Here is a 19855-nt window from a genome sequence, read left to right as displayed (position 1 = left end):
GAGTTCCATTCCTGGCCCAGAGGTGACCCACATGGCGCGGCAGACCTCTCCTGACCTGCCCGCTGCTCCCCTCAGCATGTACTTCATCAGTCGGCCTGTTCTACTCCCCACTCAGTCTCTGGTGAATCCTCTCACCGCACCTGTGCCTCTAGCCTGTACTTGTACCCCAGTTCTGTATACATAAATAAATATATCTTAAAAAAAAAATTCCTGCCCTCCCTGGTGGTGCAACGGGTTTAGATGCAGCACTGCAAGCTGGCCACAACCGCTTCAGTGCAGAGTTCGATCCCCACCCCGGAGGTGACCACATGGCGTGGTAGACCTCTCCTGACCCGCCCACTGCTCCTCTCAGCAGTGTACTTCATCGATCTGCCTGTTCTGCACCCCACTCTGTCTCTGGTGAAGCCTCTCACTGTTCCTGCACCTCTGGCTTGTACTCCAGTTCTGTATGCACAAATAAATAAATCTAAAAAAAAAAAAATGTCCACACTTGCGTACCATGGCAGGTGGTACTTCTATATTTCCAGAAGCGGTTATTCTAGTCTGTATTTGTGGAATACAAATGGGTCCATACATGACAACCCTCCCTGCAAGTCCTCTGGTTAATTACAGAGGTAAATGTAGACATAGATCCATCTAGGGAGGTATCCGTCTACCGTCTGCACCGAAGCACCTGCCAGAATTTTTAAAGCCACCCACGGACCTCATTTACACGCATCGTATGTTTCCCTTGGTGTCTGAAGTCCTCTCGATAAATTGTGCTACAGGAGCAGGTCAGTGCCTGTATTTAAGGGTCAGCCTGGCTCCTTGCTATCACCCACTGCGCCGCACTAGCCTGGCCTCTTTGTTACTCAAGAAATATCACCCTGAAACATTTCAAGAGAAAACCAAACAAAGGTTTTCAGTTAAATGTAGAGAAATAGCAAGAGAAAGAACCAAAAATCTTTAGTTTAGAGCTCAGAGCACAAGGCTCTGAGAGGAAGTTCCAGCGACCCACATGGGGAAGCTGAAGGCAAGGTGGCGGCCCAGCAACCTCGGCTTGTTTGTTCCCCCTTACAAAGAAATAAAACACCTTCCTCTAGTTACGTGCTTCAGTCGTAGCGCAAGCATAGTTTCTCTAATCACGGACATTGTTTTAAAAGGAAGCAAAACCCCAGTGAGTTTTTGTCTTACCAATCTCTCCTTAATCAGCTGAGCTACCTTCTTCTGTGATTGAGCTAACTTCTCTCTGGGGAGAGACATAGAGTTGATGGCCTTCCCCGTGACTGCAGCGTCGTCTTCACTCTCTCCAGACCCACTCGTGGGATAAAACTCATCTCTTTGCTCATGGGCTGGGATCTTGGATTGCCGGGATCTGGAAGTACCAGAGAGAGACGGGCAGTCTCTCATTGTGCATTTCTGACATATCCCAAAACAAAGTAACACTAAAAACCACAGCCATCCCAACTGTGTTCTTGAAATGTGATTTTAAAAATAAACTCAAAGTAAAGCTGGATGGCTCACTCAGCCATCCCTAAAGCCCAGCCTCAGGACAGCAATGTGGTGGTTCAATTAGACAGATCTGGTGGGCTGGCACGTGTGTCAGAGCGCAGATTGCTGCACTAACCGTACGACCCTGGCAAACTATTCCTTAATTTGCTTCTCTGCAAAATGAGGTTGATCTGAATGCCTATCTGTGAGTTACAGAATTAAATGAAATAATGCCATAAATCACTTAGCACAGCACCTTGTATTCACTAATGTCCTTTTCATGTTAGCTAGAATTTTTGGTAGCTCCATGACTTAGTGTCTACATTTATAAAATGAGGATGTTGAATTGAAAGATCTCAATGATCCTTTATGTTCTAAAACTCTGACTTAAGCCATGAAAGAAAGCTGATAACAATGAAATACTAGCAAGGGAACGAATGATGTCAAAGTAAATTTTGAATGTTCTCTTTCATACTTCTTAGAAGTTTCAGCATATTGTGCTCAGCTGACTAAGGTGGAAGGAAGGTCACCCATGAGAGCTGCATGCAGACTCAGAAGAGAAATGGCCTTGTCTGTTGTGTTAGGAATAAGAGGGATGAGAAAGAGCTGCCTGGTTGAAAATCTCCCCCTTTCCTTGGCCTCCTCCCCACATAATATAGATCTTTGACTTCGGTGCTCAATCTAAGTATGATTGGGTAACTGAAATGTAAAGATAAAAGTCAAGAGGGTTAATCTAATAACATTACCAAAAAAATTAACAAGGTGACCCAGAAGGAATAGCATTCTGAAATCTAACAATCAACAAGAGATTTAATTGCTTATAACTAGGCCCCCCAAAGCAATCACCTTTGTATGCATAAAGTTTTTAAAAGTTTCAACAGCAACAAAGTTATTTAAAATAAAACATATATTTCCTTTCATTGATAAGTTAAAAGGGAAATTCAGAAAATGAATGTGTCAACTGGAATTTTTTATACCAGGTTTACAAAAGGACATATTAACTTCCATCCAGAGTCCTGTTCCGAGTAACTTATCCAACGGCATGTGGGTAAACCAGGTCATGTGGACAAGGGAGGAACATTCCTTCAGGCCAAGTCTCAGCAGGATTACCACCCACTACCCCAAGTGTGCTTTCAGAAGACAAGCAGACTCAATGAACAGCCAGAGAAGGTGGTGATGTGGGTGGTTAGAAGACAAGCACTAGACTTGCCTCTTCTCTGCCTGGTGAATCCTGTGCTCCTTCATCAAGACTCAAGTCAGATGTCACCTCTACTAGAAGTTTCTTACAGGAGGAGCATTACAGATACCCTCTCCAAATTGTTTGCAAAAATTCCCAAATGGATTCTGCTAAATAAAATAAGTCAGAAGGAAAAAGACAAATGCCAAATGGTGTCATTTATTCATGGCCTCTAGAGAAACCAAAGAGTCAGATAAAGCCAAACTAGGAACTAAGCCTAGAAAGCTGATTGTAGAAATGAGACTACCAAGGGAGACGGGAGGGTGGGTGGATGTTCAGGTGGTGGCGTGGGTGTGGTAACAACACTTAAGGGCGGAGCTATGTCAAAGCCTATAAAAAAAAATGTATCCCCTACATCTACTACAGTGCAAATTATATTGGGTTTCCTAAAATTATTTTCTTTGTTTTGTTTCTGAGTTGTCATTGCCTTCCACAGTGAATAAACTCCACTAGGGCTGGGGCTGGGTTTCCTTCATTTCTAAAACCCTGGCACCTGACTGCTGGCTGACAGAGAAAACTAATAATGGCCTACTAACTTAACAAAAGACTAAAGGAAAAAAAGTACAAGGTCTTAAGGATGTTTGACAATTACTGGAGATAGAGGAAAGCTATGAAAAGAGCTCAAAAACTAACAGAAAGAAAATTTAGTCTCTTCATATAAGATTTTGTTTAGGCTGCATATTTCATACCTGGGGCTGAAGTTATATCTTTTGGGGTCACCAAAGAGATTGCCAATCATGGATATTGAAAATATATATCCTAAGTATTTCAAATTCAGCCGTAAGTAAATTAGGCTGAGATCAAAGGCAGCAAGTTTGAACAGCTCTCCTCAAAAGGAGAAACACAGATGCCTTAACAAATTAGAGTGCAAAACCCTGAATTAGCTTTGAACATCTTGTGAAAGATAAGAAAGTCAGCTAGAGAATCTACACCAGCCAGTGCTCTCAAAGGATAGTCAGAATAGAGAGAACAGGAAGTTTGAATGAAATGTCTGCCTTGTCAGGCTTATAACTGAGCCTACATGTTGCCAATAAGAGTATGAATTCTGACTAGTAATATTACCTGTGAATTATTTGATGATTTCCAAGATAAACGACTGTGAATTCTACATTTTTTCACTTCAACTTATAGAGTTATGTAACTCAACCTCCAGATATCTTATGAGGCAGACTTTCACAATTCAACATAGTAGCCACTACACTTAATATGGTCATTAAGTACAGGATATGTGGCTAATCTGAACTGAGGTGTGCTCTTGTATAAAGTACACACCAAATTTCAAAGACTTAGCATGAAGAAAAAAATACAGAAATCATATAAATTATTTTATATAATATTTAGGGTATATGAAAATAATATAGTATTACAAATAAATATACCTTTAAAAAATATGGCTACTAGAAAATTTAAGAGGATACATGTAGCTCACATTGTGGCCTGCATTATATGCCTATTGGATAGCATGGGTATGTAGAGCAAAGGTCTTGACTAATGTCTCCCCGCCAGGAGACATTTGGCAACATGTGGAGATGTTTTGGCCTTCCATAATGCTACTGGCATCTACTGAGTAGAGAGCAGGATGCTGCTCAGTTTCCTACAATGGAGAGGACAGCCCATCACCAACAGAGAATTGCCCAGAACGCAATATGCCAATAGTGAAAAACCCTGAAATAGATGAATGGTTAAAGAATGGACTCAAGTCAGTTTGCACATGCTTCCTAGCTGAGCGACTTTGGGCAAACCGCCTAGCCTCTTCTTGATTCATAAGTCTATCTATCACTATAAAACGGGGTGATGACAGGATTATTGAAGAATCTGTGCAAAGTACTTGAACAGTGCCTGGCACATAGTATTTGCTTAGCATTAGATATCACAATAAATTTTATTTATGTATTGTCTATTACATAAAACTTAATTTTAATTTACTTATTAACATCTTTAACTTTTAAATTCAGACATTGAGTCCAGATCATAATTGATCGATCTTTATAAAAACTTAAAATGTCCCTCAAGAAAAAAAGAATTATTTCATATCTTGCTTCCTATCTTGCACCACAGAAACTCAACCTTCTCTTGGTATGTGTACAAAGCTTCTCACTCAGGTTTCCTTTAAGTGAGAGTTCCCAAGACCTCTGGCCAGAGAGTGGAGGTGCTGTCAAGGTTCTCTGCTACTTACAGATGGAAGCAGAAGTCCCAGTCCCTGTCATTGCTCACAGTTGGGATGTAGATGGGGCTGGTTCGAATCATCTTTGTACCAAGAATCACATGTGAGATCAGCTGTGTAAGAAAAAGCTTAGAAATTTGTTCTATTTTCCCTCTATTGCATGCTATTAACGTCACACTGAAACTACCCAAATAAATAACTGATCCTAAATCCACAAGTAGACATTGAAAACTATGGAGACCCTTGAACATTTGACACATTAAATGTTCTTTAACTTCTTTTCCACATTTTCTCCAACGCTCCTCCATCATTTTTTTTAAGTAACTTTTTCTTTTAAATTTTATTTATTCACGCTTATAGAACTGGGGTACAGGCCAGAGGTGTGGTGGGTAAGAGGGATTCGCCAGAGACAGAGTGGGGAGCAGAACACGCAGAATGGCAAAGTACAAAGCTGAGGGGAGCAGCGGGCGGGTCAGAAGAGGTCTGCCACACCATGTGGGTCAGCTCCCTGGCTGGGGATTGAACTCATGCTGCGGTGACTTGGGAGAGCTTGTTAATGAGGTGCTTTAACCTGATGCGCCACCAGGGAGAACCCACCTTTTTTTTTTTTTAAAGCCCAAATTTACAGCTCCTTAATCTTCAAAATCATGGTCCACTCAAGTCAGATAACTGTTTTTGGAAGAAGAGCAAGATGGACCCAAATAAAGCAACCAGCTCTCAGTGAGAGCCATCCTACGATTTTACAGGTGGCTCTGTAACGGGGTGGCCAGGGAACCTGGAACCTGGGGACCCGGGAACCTCCCCGTTCCTGACGGCCACCCAGTTACAGCTCCAGTGAAGCTGGAGCTGGAACACACGTGTTTGCTATCTTAGCTGTTGAGGGAAATGGTTCAAACCCACGACAATAAAAAAAAAAAGTTTGTATTTGTGATTCAACCCGCTTAGGCATCCCTATCATTTAAATCAAATCTCAAAAAGAACTTTTAACACTCAACAGGTTGCTCCTGGTTTTCGCCCTGCAGAACAGCACTCATTCCCACCTGAGTCCGCAGCTTAACTCAACTCCAGGTCACTCACGGCCCCAAACCCAGGTGTCCCTGGCTAGTCTCAAAATCTGTCCCAAGGAGAGGGGCTTTAACTTCTCAAGCTCCCCAATTCTATTACTAAGAATTCCCACACGGCCGTGGAAAATTTCACGAACTTTGACCCCTCCCTCAAGCATAAATCTCCGCCTACTTCTCTGCAGTCCATTAGCCGCCAATTGAAGACTGACGCCACACCTGGCCTCCCCCCAAGAAGCCACCGCCCACTCCCGGCGGGCGGCGCCCCAACCCCGGCGACCCGGCGGCAGCGCGCGTACCTGGCGGGGAGCAGAGAAACCACGCCCCGGAACCTGCCTACCGGCTCTCGCGGCCGGGCTGCTCGGCTTCCTCAGGCGGCGTCAGCCTCGCGGTCTCGGCGGAGCTCGATCAGGGCGCCGCAAGGGTGGCTTGCGGAAGCGAGACGCTCTGCGAGGTGTGCCTTTCGCGCGCGCAGGCCTGGCTTCCCTGACAAGATAAAGGAGTTGCCATGGGGACAGAACGCGGCCGTCAGAGGGGGAGCGCGGATGCCTGCAACCATAGCAACGCCGGCACTTCCGGTCCGAGCTGCCCGAGCGCTCTCGGCCTTGGGGGCTCCGCTGGCAGGGCGCGGGCGGCTCGGCTGGCCCCAGGCTGGCTTCTGCTGCGGCTGGATCGTCCACTTTGCTTTTCTTCCTTCCCTCTTGGACGTGAAGATACACGAAGAGGACTTACATCTCATGGAAAAGTGAAAAGGAGCGTCGAGCACCGAGCCCCTATTGACTTAAGGCAGTGATGGGCCAGCTGTACTCGCCCCGAAGTGCCCCGACTGTCCAGGACTCAGGAGAGGCGTCTACGAAACTATTAACGGTGGCAACGCCGCCTGGGTTGTCTCTCCCAATAAGATTTGAGCTACTGGGTTAGGAAAACGGGGTGCAGGAAATGGGGAGCGTAAGCAACGGATCACAAGTTCCCCGAAGGGTTAGCAGTTAAGAGAATAGTGACAGTTCAGGAGCCGTAAGTTAGCCATGTGTCCTTACAACACTAGAAGCTCAAAGTGTCACTGACTCAGGTCTGGCAAGTGCGGGGCATCTGTGGTCAGGACTCACAGGGATCACACTGGCTCTGGGTGTCGTCCTTCTACTAGGGAACAGTAGCAAATCTAGTTGGAGTTGGTATGTCCATCTCCTTTTCAAAGAGCAGCGTCAGCAGAGAAAGAAAATATTTGCTAAGAACTTGAAAGTTAGTGTTTACCTTTGCTGTTTGTTCTGTCCAGTTCTAAGGTTGAAGTTTAATTGCCATTGACCCAACACTGCCAAGATCGTCCTTTCCTAGTTAGGTTGAAGGAGCTGTTTAAAGGCCTTTACTTAAATATTTCAAGTAAAACCTGGACAGTTTATTAGCTCAAGGTTTAAATCTGAACCTTCAAATCTCTGAGCCAACATTTTGGAAAGATTCCAGTCTTTTTATTCTGTTCCCTGAGAACCCTCACAAGAACAATGGTGAGCACAGTGAAGCTGACTTCCCCTTGGCAAGGTTCAGGTTTTGACTCTTTGTAGCAGGCATTGTCAATGACTGACATTGATGTAGAAGGTGTTAGTAAGATTGGTTCATTTCCAGAAGCTCTTGGGGAGAAATGTTTGTGGCCTGTTCCACTTTCTAGGGACCACTTGGGTTCCTTGGCTTATGGCCACCTCCTCCATCTTCAGTGCCAGCCATGTGGTACCTTTATGTCTCTTTCCAGCAGACTCCATATTCTACTTACAAGGCCCTTTGATGACATTGGGCCCACCCAGATAATCAAGGATAATTTCATTTTAAGCTCAGTTGATTAGAAACCTTAATTCTATTGCCAACCCTAGATCCCCTTTGCTCTGTAACAGAACATAGTCAGATTCTGGATACTAGGACTTGGATGTCTTGGGTGGTTGGGTAGGGTCTGTTACTCTGCCCTGCGGTGTAGATTTAACCAGATTTAAAAGCCTAGGTTTCAAAATATTTGGAGATGATACCTAGGGAGTCCTTGCTCCTTAGTTTCTTCTGTTAAAAGCTTGCATTTTTTTTTTAGCTGTGTTCTGCTCCTTTCTCTTCTCTACACATCTCTCACTTACCAATATAATTAGAAAATTCAGTCATAATTGTTGTTCTCCCTTATTTATGACTTGGCCTTTAATATACAGGATTCTGTCTTTTCTTGCTTTCTACTCACCCTCTTAGGGTTTTATTCCTCTGGGGACTTTCCACTGCTGGAACCCAAATCGGTTGCTTCTCAGCCTGCTCTAGAACCCACACCATGGCCAGTAGTTTAGGTCTTGTGCTTTATTTCCTAAGTACACTACACACTCTCATGCTTGACTGTTCTCAGCTCTGAACTAGCAAACAAAAATTGTTTTTCTGTAAATAGCATGGACTATTACTTTTTCCAGTTTATTCTGCCTTTTTAGCCTGCTTGAAAAAAACTCACCCCCATCTCTGTTGGGTAGTGTTTCTGCTGCTGTCAGCACCCAGCATTCCACATTCATGCCCCAGTGCAAGAGACTGTGCTTCAACATGTCCTGGAAGTATTTTCCCCACACAGCGTATCATGCATTTATCTTAAGAGAGGTGGGTTTAATTATTAAAGACTCTGGAGTCTGTATTAAAAGTTTATGTAAGGAAAACAAATCACTGTTCAAAAATGAAAAAAAACAAAACAAAACAAAACAAACACAACACCTGGTCTTTCTCACTCTATGTGATGCCTCTATTATTATTATTTTTTTAATCTCTCTCCCTGAACCTCATGATGGAAGCTAGTGTGAAAATGGGCAATGAGAAAATTAACCAAAAAGCCTCACACATTTGCATTGACATTTTACACAAGATAGTTACTCCATCATTTTTAGGACTATAAAATACTCCACTGATGAGGAACTAGTTTAAAAATACCTAGTATAATCACACTAAGACAACTATATATAGCAGTGAGATGTATTGATTCCAACCTCCAAGATATTTCAAATAAAATAGCCATTCAGAAGTTTATATATTATGCTTCTTTAAAGGATTAAATTAAAAAGGAAGTCTAATGTATGTCTACTGCGATACACATAGAACATGTCAGGTTCACCTGTGAAACTTAGGAGCTGTTGTCTTGGAGACCTGGAGGCAGACTTGGCAGATACTTCCTGCTAATTTCATTTGTCCTAGTTAAAGCCTGTATCTAGTCATGCAGGTATGAGAATGTCTTTTCATCTCCCGACTTTTGACACAGGACATTTCTTCCCACTTACAAAGCCGGTATGGTATCTGGATGTGCGCTCAGCTGAGTGTCATGATATCCTCTTCTGGGTTGGTCTCTTGAGATTTTCAGGATGTACATATACTTGATAACTTAAAAGATGAATAACCTCGTACACCACTTGCATGAGTTCCATCCTTTCTTTGGGGGGGAGGCTATGTGGCAGCAATAAGGGCTGAAGCAGAGGCAGTAAAATCATGCTGTGAGTGAAGGAAGTTAGCCGTGATGGGGAGGAATAATGTTAACTTAATAATTGCTCCCACTTCATTGGCATTTGGTATTTTCATTATGATTTCAACTTGCAAGAATTCACCCCCTTAAGAGATTTCTTCAGAAGTGAGTTATCCTTGTAATGTGATAGGAGAATGTATTTGAGTTAACCACATGTGTGTGCTACTTTTAAAAAAAGAAAACAAGAGGTTCCTTCCTCTTATGGAGGCCTTCAAAGAGATGATACGTGAATCCGGGGCATTTTAAATGAATGGACGAACTGCCCACCAGTGGCTGTGGTTCAGGGCAAACTTCAAGGTGAACCAGGGACCAGGAGACAGACTTGATAGATCAATGTGAGACCACAGACAACGGCTTCCCTCCACCACCAACCCAATCTTGAATTGTGGATGTGCTATGGTATGCCAAAAATCAATAGCAGATATGCAAAATGAAACAAAAGTTTATTTTCTGCAATGTCTTCTGTAAATTACAAAGGCAAAATGCTACACTACAGCATATAACTTTTCAATATTTAACCAGAGTACTTGTAATAAATATGCATCCTGAAACAAGATAAAAGGCTACACTTTGTCAGGCATCCTACAAAATGTCTCAAGTTTCATTATACTCTGCAGCATTTCTGTGTGGGGGCCAGAGGGGAAGGGTGGTGTTTAGTGTTTTCTTAAGTGCTACAACAAAAAGTTCTTTCACATTTCTTTGGAGCATTTTTGTAATTGCCTAACTATACACAACTTAAGAAAAGTAACACCATGAAAACCATTTTTGTTTTGCGGGCACTAGTCTTCCTCCAACACAGATGAACACATCACCCAATGCAGCCAAGCGTCCTCCAAGCCCAGCAGCCCTAGAGAATGGGGGGTCACTGTAGGCAGCCCTGGGAAACAGGGGTCCTGTTAGAGCAGCCTGCACTTCAGCTATATATACCCTAAGAGACTTTTGTAGTCAGCCTTCAATAAGGTCAAGGTCAACTTGCAAGCAAGTTTGAAACATTTTTAACAGGAAAGTAAACAGACATTTCCCCCATGACTTTTGCTAGGCGCCATCCCACCATCAGCTCCCCCTATGGGTGCTTGCAGACAGCATTTCAGATAATTGACTGACCTGGCACAAGCTGAGGCATTTGAACATATTCAGAGGGTAAAAAAGGACTGACTGTATTCAGACATATGCCACAGTCCTAGGGACACATCGGCAAAAGTCCAGGATTATTGGAGGCAGCTCATACTGAATTTAGAATATGTAATTAACTACCTTTTGCTACAGCTGAGAACACTGAGGAAAAAGTTCTATTTTTAAAAAGTCTTACGCATGGTTATCTAAAAAATGTTTTAATATAGTCTAATGTAAATTTCACTTTAGGGCCTTAGGTATGAAAACATCTTTAAGGGCCAATATAAATATTGTAAAGGGGAAAAAAAAAACACTTTCCAAAAACTGAGGTGATGAACTACGAGGCATTCTTTTGGCTGTAAACACACAGTTTACTATCCTTGGTTGAAACACAAATGTTTGGATTTCCTGAGCTTCATGGAGAATAGCAGGAGGCAAGTTTGCATAGAAAATCTGCAGTATGTCAATGATTTACTTAAGAACTTTCAAAGACAACTTGCTTTAGTTTTTAAACCTGTGTAGGTATTAGTGCTCATCAAACTGGATTGCTAAGCAGAGAGGAGATCTGTAAGGCAGAGGGGGGTGAAATTAGGAGTTTTTTTAAATCCACAGGGTTTCATGATACAGGGTTTTAATTAAGCAGGGCCATATTGTTTGGTTCGCTATTAAATCATGTTGTGGGACTGGCAAGCAAAGCGCCCTCCCTTTGCGCATGGCCTGAGTTAGGAACCAGCAGTGCTGAAGCCACATGGGACAGGGGCAGGCTAGGGGCAGCTCCAGCATCTGACCAATGACCAAGCCTTTCACCTCTGCTGCGGTGAAGTTCTGAGCAGGAGTCTTCTCCTGGAATGGTGCTCAGAAAGAAGCCTCTGGAAAGGGAATAAGCTATGCTAGATCACAGCGCACACCACGAACGAGAACTACGGCAGTGGTTACCACCAGCTCCAGATGGAACACAGAAGGACCATCAGGCTACTGTCCTACAAAGAATCCACTTTACTTCTTCTGGGATTGGTGTTTGCACATGGTGAGGATCTGCTTCAGCACCTTCTGGACATCTTCGTCCATTTGGCCCTAGGACATTCAAAACAAAGACACTCATTAGGACCTGGACCCAAGTTAAGTCCTGGCATGTGTCCTCTAGGGGACAGGGATGAAGCCCTGGGCCTTCCCCCAGTCTCTCCAAGGACTTAGGCCTCTTGTCAGTTCCCAAATTTCCATGCAGAAGTGGGTCAAAGGGAGGCCCCTGCTCTTTGCCTGCTAGAGAAAGAGGCAGGGCCTTTCAGAGTCCCCCAAAGGGCTTCCGGGTTTTCAGTTGCCAAAGTGATCAAGCTAGCAGAACACCAAGAGGCACAGAGTGAGACAGTGCTGATGGTGCCCGGAATATCGCTGTCTCTGGAGAAGCAAGCCTGGGTTGGTCCTGATGAGGCAGAAGAAGCCACATCCACCTTCATTTCTCAACAAATGAGGTTGTTGTCAGTCAACAGGACCTGGTGGTCCTGACAGAAATCCAAAGCAGGGCAGGAACCTTTTTTTTTAATATAATAGTTTCTTTTTACATCATTTTGTACATTTCTTTTTTCATCTCAATTGTAATCCCCGTGGGTTTCCCATCACCGAGTCACCCATGTGCCATCACCATAGTCCTGTGCACTTCCCTCCCCACCCCCCAGGACAGGAGGCATTTTTAAGTTTACCAATGAAAAACACTGCATCACTGTATTCTCATTTGTTCTACTAATTTAATGATGGGGTTTGGGCAACAATGATGTGGTGTTTCTGCAGGGTTCCCAGACACCGCATTGGGCTGCCATACCTGCACAGCGTACAGAAGATGCATTCTGTAAACTGATATGACCTCCTGGTGTTGCTTTTTACATTCCTAGAAAAAGACCATTGTGCGCTGTTAGCCAGTATTTAAAAAACAAAAGCAAAATCCATGAAACACTTCTCTCTCTGCCAAACACTAGCACAGAAAATACATCGTTGTGAGTTTACCAGGTTGGGGATATCTAAGCACTGGCCAGTATTCTTAGGGGAGAGAAATCTACTTCATATCTTGGTATATCAACTCCAGAAGAAAAGTTATGCAAAAAGTAGTTATTGTAATCCGAAATTAATTTTTAAACATGTGTACGCATGCTTGCTTACACAAGAACACAGAGAAGGAGCGAATTCATGTGGGAAAGGTAACATAGCCTTCTCAACTAAAACCTTCATGGATACTGTGGCATGGGAAATAATGGTCGCTGAAGATACCCATGCTCCATACAGGTGAATGTTACCTGTGTGTAAAAGGGCTCTTGCAGAGATGATGAGATTAAGGATTTTGAAACGGGGGGAAAAATTATCCTGATTATTGAGAGCCTGGGGGTGCTTAAATGTAACCACAAAGACCCTTCTAAGTGGAAAAGAAAGTCAGATGGAAAATGAGATGCGGATGAAACCAGCGGCTGCTGTGATGTGCTGAATGATGGAAAGAGTGACCACAAGGCAAGGAATTCAGACAGCCTCTAAGAGCTACACCGGGCAAAAACATTGGGTTCACCTCAGGGACTCGAGAAAACACCAGCCATGCTGATATCTTGACTTCAGCCTAGTGAAACTGAGTCTGGACTTCGTGATCGCCAGAGCTGTAAAGATGGCCAATTTGGGTTGTTTTAAACCAAGTTCGTGTTACAATAGCCATAGGAAATCTATCCAGGTAGGAGAGCTTTCCCAGGTGAAATAAGAGGCTTTGGATATGCAGAACGGGAATGCAGAGATCCTGACCCCTAACGAGAAGTAGCTCTAGCCACTGGCAAAAATGATTAGGACTGTTGCAGAAAACTGGAGAAGGCGTGAACAGTGGATGAGCGGACAGAAGCCTCTTCCCTCCGCCCTGCCTTTTCCTCCCTTCCCAGTGATTCCGTAACCCCTCTCATTGCAGATGATAACTGGGGATTTTACCAGTTCTTCATTTGCCCTCACCAAAGTAATCAACAGCCCACTGGAGTTTGACACACTCTTTAGGCTAGAAAGCTCTCTGTTCACTAAGAGCTGAGCTGAGCTGAACTGTAGCGTCCCTTCCCCACCACCCCAAACCAGGCAGCAGAAACACGGCCACTCACAGCCAGCTGGTTCTGTAGCTGCTTGACCTGCTGCTGCAGAGCTTCGAGCTGTTGGCTCGGCCTCTTGCTGGAGCTTGTGGAGTAGGAGAGCTGTGACAGGCTGTTTAGGGCCTCCTTCAGCTTGGTGACCTCCTTTGCCATCTCATTTATCTGGTAAGAGAGAAGAATTACAGGAATAGGCAAGACCACACCTGCAGAAGCAAACTTGCAAATATTTCTACGTCTTGAATAAAGTCTCTCTGGCCTCTGGGATTCAGGATACTGCAATTATTCCTTTCTACTTACTTAAAGACACCCCACAGAATCAAATCATTAATGAAATCAGACAACCCAACCTGACATTCAAACGAAGGTCCCTGATGAGATACTGTGTTCTGGAGTCAGAGGGAAACATAAGCTATGACGTTAACCTCTTTTTCCCGTTAAAAGGGTATATACTGCAGAAAAACTAAGTGGGAAACAGGATGTTAGGGATATTTTATTAGGAGAGAGCTGTCATGTCCAATAATGCAGACACGGAATAATGTTCCGGACTCCTAATGCCTCTGACATTTTGCTTTAAAGTGAGCACATACCTGGGACCACATGGTTTTGGAAGCTTTGTGAAACACTCATTATGACAGGCTAGAGGACAAACGGACAAACAGCGCCCCCACCAGTGCCATCCGGAGCACCTGACTCAGGGACTAGATGCAGAGCAGACCCAGGTGCACCAGCACGCTTCGTTGTCCTCCCGCACCCCAATTCCAGCACCATCTCTAACTGCCGGCACCATCTCTGGCTGCTCCCCACGTCCCTCCCTTCCCCTTTGAAAATGAAGCCCAGAAAGGAGTTTTTATACTGTGTCAGGAGAATTCATGACACTTAGAGAAACAGAATTAAGTCTGGGAGTGTTTGGGTTTCTATATGATGGAGGAATCTGTCTGGATCCTGACAGATTTGAAGCTTCAAGATGCTTTTCAGTTTGTGGGTTCAATTCTGACCCCTGATACCTGGAATTTTTTAAGGGTCAAATTTTCACCTACTACCTATGTGAAAATGCTTTAATATCTAGGAAAAGTAAAAGATCACTGATCTTAAGGAAATAGCTAACCTACTATTTTTTTTTAAAGATTTATTTATTTATGCAATTAGAACTGGGGTATATAGGCCAGAGGTGCCCCCGAGAGAGGATTCACCAGAGCCAGAGTGGGGAGCAGAACAGGCCGACCAATGAAGTACACGGCTGAGGGGAGCAGCGGGTGGGTCAGGAGAGGGCTGCCGCACCATGTGGATCACCTCTGGGGCAAGGAATCGAACACATACATGAAGTAGCTTTAGCTTCTTAGTGCTGTGCTTTAACCCCCTGTGCCACCAGGGAGGGCCCCTAACCTACTGTTCTTAATGGAGCTCATTCAGGCTGGTGCTGAGGAACGCTAAGCCTGCTGACCGCATTAGGGCTGACCCTCAGGTCTCATAGCTACGGACCCAAACAGCAACACAGCTTCACCAACCTTCTTATCTTTATCCTCCTCCAGTTTTGAAGAGTTCTCAGAGTATCTCTTCATCTCTGCAAGCTCTTCCTGGGCATGTTGGAATTTCTGGTGAAGTTCGCCCACTTCTTGCTCTTTGGATTTCAAGAGAGACTGAAAATTTTCCTTTTCCCTTTTCATTTGGGAGACCTCGCTTCTAATCTGGCTAACCTCTGCATGGGCCTTCTCTTTCTCCTTGACAGACTCCTTTAATTTCGATGCCAACACACTCACTTCACTTTCTAAAGACGACTGGAGCTTCTCATAGGAGGCCCGGGGCACCATGGCGTCAGTCATGGCCGCCTTCTCCTCCACGAGCTGTTTCTCCAGCGTGGCCACTAGGGCATCCTTGCTGGCAAGGTGCTCCTTCAGGCTGCTGATTTTTTCATCCATCTCTTTGGCAGCTGCCCGCAGCGTGGTGACCACCTGCAGGTGCTCCGTGATGGACACAGAATTCTCCTTCTGCGCATCTACCAGCTGCTTGAGCTGGCTCAGCTCACGCAACACTTTCGAGTACTGAGACTTCATTTCGGACAGGGCCTCCTCGGCCTTAGCCCTAGAGATGTTTGTCGCCTGCATCAGCTTCTCGTGCTCCGCTTTATGGATATACTCAGCTGTTACGTCCTCCAGCGATTTCCTCTTCCGGTAATCCTCCAGCTCGGCCTGGGCCTCCTTGTACAGCTGGGACAGCTCACTCACCTGCTTGTTGAGTTCATCTATCATGCGATTCATGGCCTCCTTCATGTCCCCAGTGTCATCCCCAGCCTCCTGGGGCGCCTGACTTTTCAGGGTCTCTTTTAATTTCATAATTTCTTCTTGGGCCTCCTGGTATTTCTCAAGCAAAAATGCTTTCTCCTTATTCATATTCTCAATCACAGAGCAATAGGAGCTTTTCATTTCTTCATATTCTTCGACAGACGGCTTAGTCGCCATGCCTTTTTCCCTCTCTACAAGTCTTTCCTCTAACTCTCTCACTCTCTCTCTATTTCTTTCACTTTCTTCTAATGCCTTCTGGAGATCCTGCTTCAGCACCCCTATTTCCTCCTCAGTCTGCTGCAGCTCACGGAGCTGGGAATAGCTATCCATGCTCTCGGGGGAGACGAGCCCTAGTTTCATCTGCTTCTGCACACTTAGAACTTCTTTCATAGCCTCCTCATACTTGCTCTGAGTTTCTTTCAGCTTCTGGCTAAGGTCGGAGCCATTCTCTGCAATCTCTGCATTGTTCACGCACACCAGTTCCGTCCTTTTGGAGTGGAGTTCACCATGGAGATGCTGCCTCTCCGCTTCAGAGCTCTCCAACCTCCTCTGTAAGTCCTGCACCATCTCTTGGAGTTGCTGAATCCTGACATCGCCGTCGGCTGTGGGTTTACTCAAGGACTGCGTTAAGACAGGTGGAGATGATTTGGATTCTGGGGGTGAGGTCTCCCGCGCTTGGCCCAGGGGCGGGGCCAGGTCAGTCTGAGTGGAATGGTAAGAGTCAAAGCTCAGGTCTGCTTCTGCCTCCTTCAGTGCTTTGGCCTGGAAAAGGCAAGAAGGAGACGCCCCCAGTGGTGTGGTTAGGTGAGCTGACACAAGCTATGCAATGTCTACCGTCTGACAGATTCCGGGTAGATCGGGAAAAGCTCTGAAAAATCACACTTTCCACTGCTAATGTATGTTATGACCTCCCTTTTTTGTATAATTGTAATATCCAAATATTCTGAGCAACTTTCAGCTTATAATTGGATTGCCTCAGCCGCATAAGGCCTGCCTGCCCTGACAAGCAAGCACTGCACCAGGGTGAAAAATTCCCCTGAAGTCAAGTGACTTGACTACTGACTGATAAAAGCAAAAGGGCTGTTTTTGCAAAGTCTCTCTCACTGCTGATGGATGGAGGAAAACCCAAATCTTACATTCTATTATCTCACCTCGTCTTCTATTCAGCTTCTAAAGAACTACTCAAACTTCCTATTGTCTGGCCTTTAGATGTGGAAATTCATCCAGGTTGCCTGTTTTGAAACTAGTCAAGTTTTCCACCTGCTACACCTTAAAGGAATCCACAAAAGTCTTCTGGCTAGTCTTTCAGGATTCTACTATGTAGTCTTCAGATAAGGAAATTCACCTATGTCTCCTATTCAGAGATTTGATTAGCAAGGAATTTCCTCTTCTGCCTCCCAGGATGACTCAGGCAGAAAAACAAAAACCCATTAAGTAGTAGATAAGGTTTAAGGGACTTCTACCTTAGTTGATCTCCACTACAGTAATATTAGTCATAAACTTTGTGCACCTATGTACCTGTTTTTAACCTTGATTGATTTTAGAATGTTAGATCTCAGCTGAAGGGCAATACGACCCTAAACTGTTCTTAGAAAAAAAAGATGATTGTAATCTCTCAGCCCAGTTCGTGTGCTGATGTCATCCCACTGCTTGCTCCTAATGTATAAAATAAACCTCTGCTGAAGGCAGAGCAGGAAGACTTGCACCCAACTCCGATTCCCGTGTCTTCCTTGCTCCCCTTTCCCTTTTTTCTCCTTCTCCCCTTTTTTAGGAATCTCTGCTCGCTGATGCCTTCCCACCTTAGGGTCCTGCCTGTCTTGCCTCCAGACACCTCAATAGTTGGAGCTGGTCTCCAACAGTGAGCAAGCAACTGGAAGGAGAGGACAGGCCTGAAAATCAGGTATGGGAACGCAAGGGAGCTTTCTATGCACATTCAACCCCATGAGAAAATATGGCTTGGGACATGAGGGATGGATGGACGAGATTTCTTCTATGCGCTCTCTACACAGATTGTACTACCTTAAAAGCACTACAATTAGAGCTACCAAGGCTCTGATTCAAGTTTTTTCTTTGTTTCTCAAGTTACTCTGGTCACTGCTGTGACCAGCAATCGTCTGATTACTGCTATTTTTATTAAGTTCTCAAATCTGCTACATGATGAACTTTATGAAACAAATACTAGTCATATAGTATAAAATAGTCATCCGTATATATAATTTACCAATTTATAGAAATACAGTTACTTCAAAACTCAATAAACAATTTGAAACTTTAAGATGCTCAAGGCTTTATTTAAAAAGAAGAAACCAATGCATATGTTGAAAACATAATATCATCTAACCCTGAAACACCAATACCTTGACCTTAAGAACAGGCTGGGGAGCAATCTATTTACTTACCTGTAACTTATCTTGTAATTCTTTATTGTGTAAGGTAAGAGAAGCAACTTTTGCTTGTAACAGGACAAGAAGCTCTTGCTGGTCAGCCTCAGAACTTATATCCAACAAGCTGTCAGCACCTTGGGAAAAGAGACAGGCGCTTTAAAACAATATTTTAAAAATTAAACCGTTATTTCTCTAGCCTCTACCAAGCTCATTCTCCAGCCCAAATCATTTCTCCTAGAACTGACTATGAAAGGCCCTGCCAGCTGGACAGATGGGCAGTGATCCCTGGTTGAGGTGTCGTGCCTGGGACATCACTAACATAGTATGAAATGCTTGGATGTAGCTACATCATCTGAAACCTGATGACTTTGCTCATACATTTCCTATTCACTTGATGAAGTGAATGATTGAGTTTTTCCTTTCATGCCTAGTGAGTCCCATTTCAGTGAATGCTTCTAGAAGTATTTCTGGCAGTGGGAACATTTCTTACGCCTACCAGCATGACTCCTGTGCAAATTTAACCATCAAACCTGGAAACTCTGCAATAACTTCCTAACAAATCTCCCCTTTCCCTGAGTGATTCTGTCAGAGACTAGCCTTCCCAAAACACGCTGTGAGAGGGACATTTCTCTGGTTTGAGTGCTTCCTTGCTCTCTCTCCAAAGGTAATCTCCAGTAATCCAGATTAAAGCCTCTATGAGCTTTTTCTACACTTACAGCTTTATGCTTTGGGGTTTTCTCTAGATTTCCATTTTCCTAAGATTCAAGGTTTCCAGCACACCTTCTCTATTGTCAACACGAGGCAGCCTCTCTACTTCATCATACAGCTGCCCCTGCAGCTGCTCTGGCTAGATAACACTTAGGTATCCTTCAACACCCCTGACAAACTGTCTCCTCCTCAAAGCATTGGCTGGCTACCCACCACAAAAGTCTTTTCTCTTCTGAATGCCACAGAATCACTGGTGGTAAACCACAATTTTCTGACATCCTGACGAATGATCATGAAATAGCACTTAAAAGAAATGCTACTCAAAGTGTTCAGTGACACAAGATAACTTGCCCCAGGATGTAATTCAAAGTACTGCAGCCTTCATGAGGAAAGTCTTCCTTTGCCAGCAGGGCATAGCAGAAGGCTGGCGAGATGGGGTTGCCTTCTGAGATACTCTCTTTGTTCACTGCAACTGATCTTTTTTTTTTTAATTCTTTTGTCTTTTCCTTTCTTGTGCTATTTAATTCACTCAAGAAAACTCAAGACCTTAATTTGGCAGGATGCAAAATGACATTTCTTCACAAAATGCTTGCTTCTGATGTCTGGTGCCTAAGCCATGACCCTGCAACCCCTCGGCTCAAGGTCTGGTAAGTTCAGAAATTAAGAGAGGGGTTGGGGCACGACTTTAATTCCCAGTCACAGAAGTTACTACTATGACATAACAGAGGATTCTCAAAGTATTCAGTATGACGATTGTTCAGTTCCAAGAACACTGATCTCTGTTGGGAATTAGGGAAAGTTTAGTTTTTCTAAATTCGTAGAGAAGGCTTCTG

At 44.1% G+C, this 19855-nt stretch overlaps 2 protein-coding genes across 4 annotated transcripts in view; both read right to left on the bottom strand.

The window, feature by feature from the left end:
* TTC23L (tetratricopeptide repeat domain 23-like) overlaps positions 1–4954 on the bottom strand; it is a 23743-nt gene extending 18789 nt beyond the window's left edge. Inside the window, 2 exon segments of the mRNA XM_012721751.1 lie at positions 1174–1354; positions 4884–4954. Of these exon segments, the coding sequence (XP_012577205.1) occupies positions 1174–1354; positions 4884–4954 (252 nt within the window).
* Positions 4955–9896: 4942 nt separating this feature from the next.
* The window catches only part of RAI14 (retinoic acid induced 14), a 130992-nt gene continuing 121033 nt past the window's right edge, over positions 9897–19855 (bottom strand). For all 3 annotated transcript variants that reach the window (XM_012721906.1, XM_012721908.1, XM_004678085.2), the window contains 5 exons: positions 18330–18448; positions 15157–16692; positions 13664–13813; positions 12370–12435; positions 9897–11627 (listed from right to left, as the gene is read on the bottom strand). In XM_012721906.1, coding sequence (XP_012577360.1) covers positions 11550–11627; positions 12370–12435; positions 13664–13813; positions 15157–16692; positions 18330–18448 — 1949 coding nt within the window. In that variant the 3' untranslated portion in view covers positions 9897–11549. The remainder of the gene's footprint in view (positions 11628–12369; positions 12436–13663; positions 13814–15156; positions 16693–18329; positions 18449–19855) is intronic.

The sequence above is a fragment of the Condylura cristata genome, unplaced genomic scaffold (genome assembly GCF_000260355.1).
Source record: "Condylura cristata isolate star-nosed mole 26May11 unplaced genomic scaffold, ConCri1.0 scaffold00007, whole genome shotgun sequence".
NCBI lineage: Eukaryota > Metazoa > Chordata > Mammalia > Eulipotyphla > Talpidae > Condylura > Condylura cristata.
Note: the sequence above shows the minus strand (reverse complement) of the source record. Positions and strands in the feature narration are given on the sequence as shown.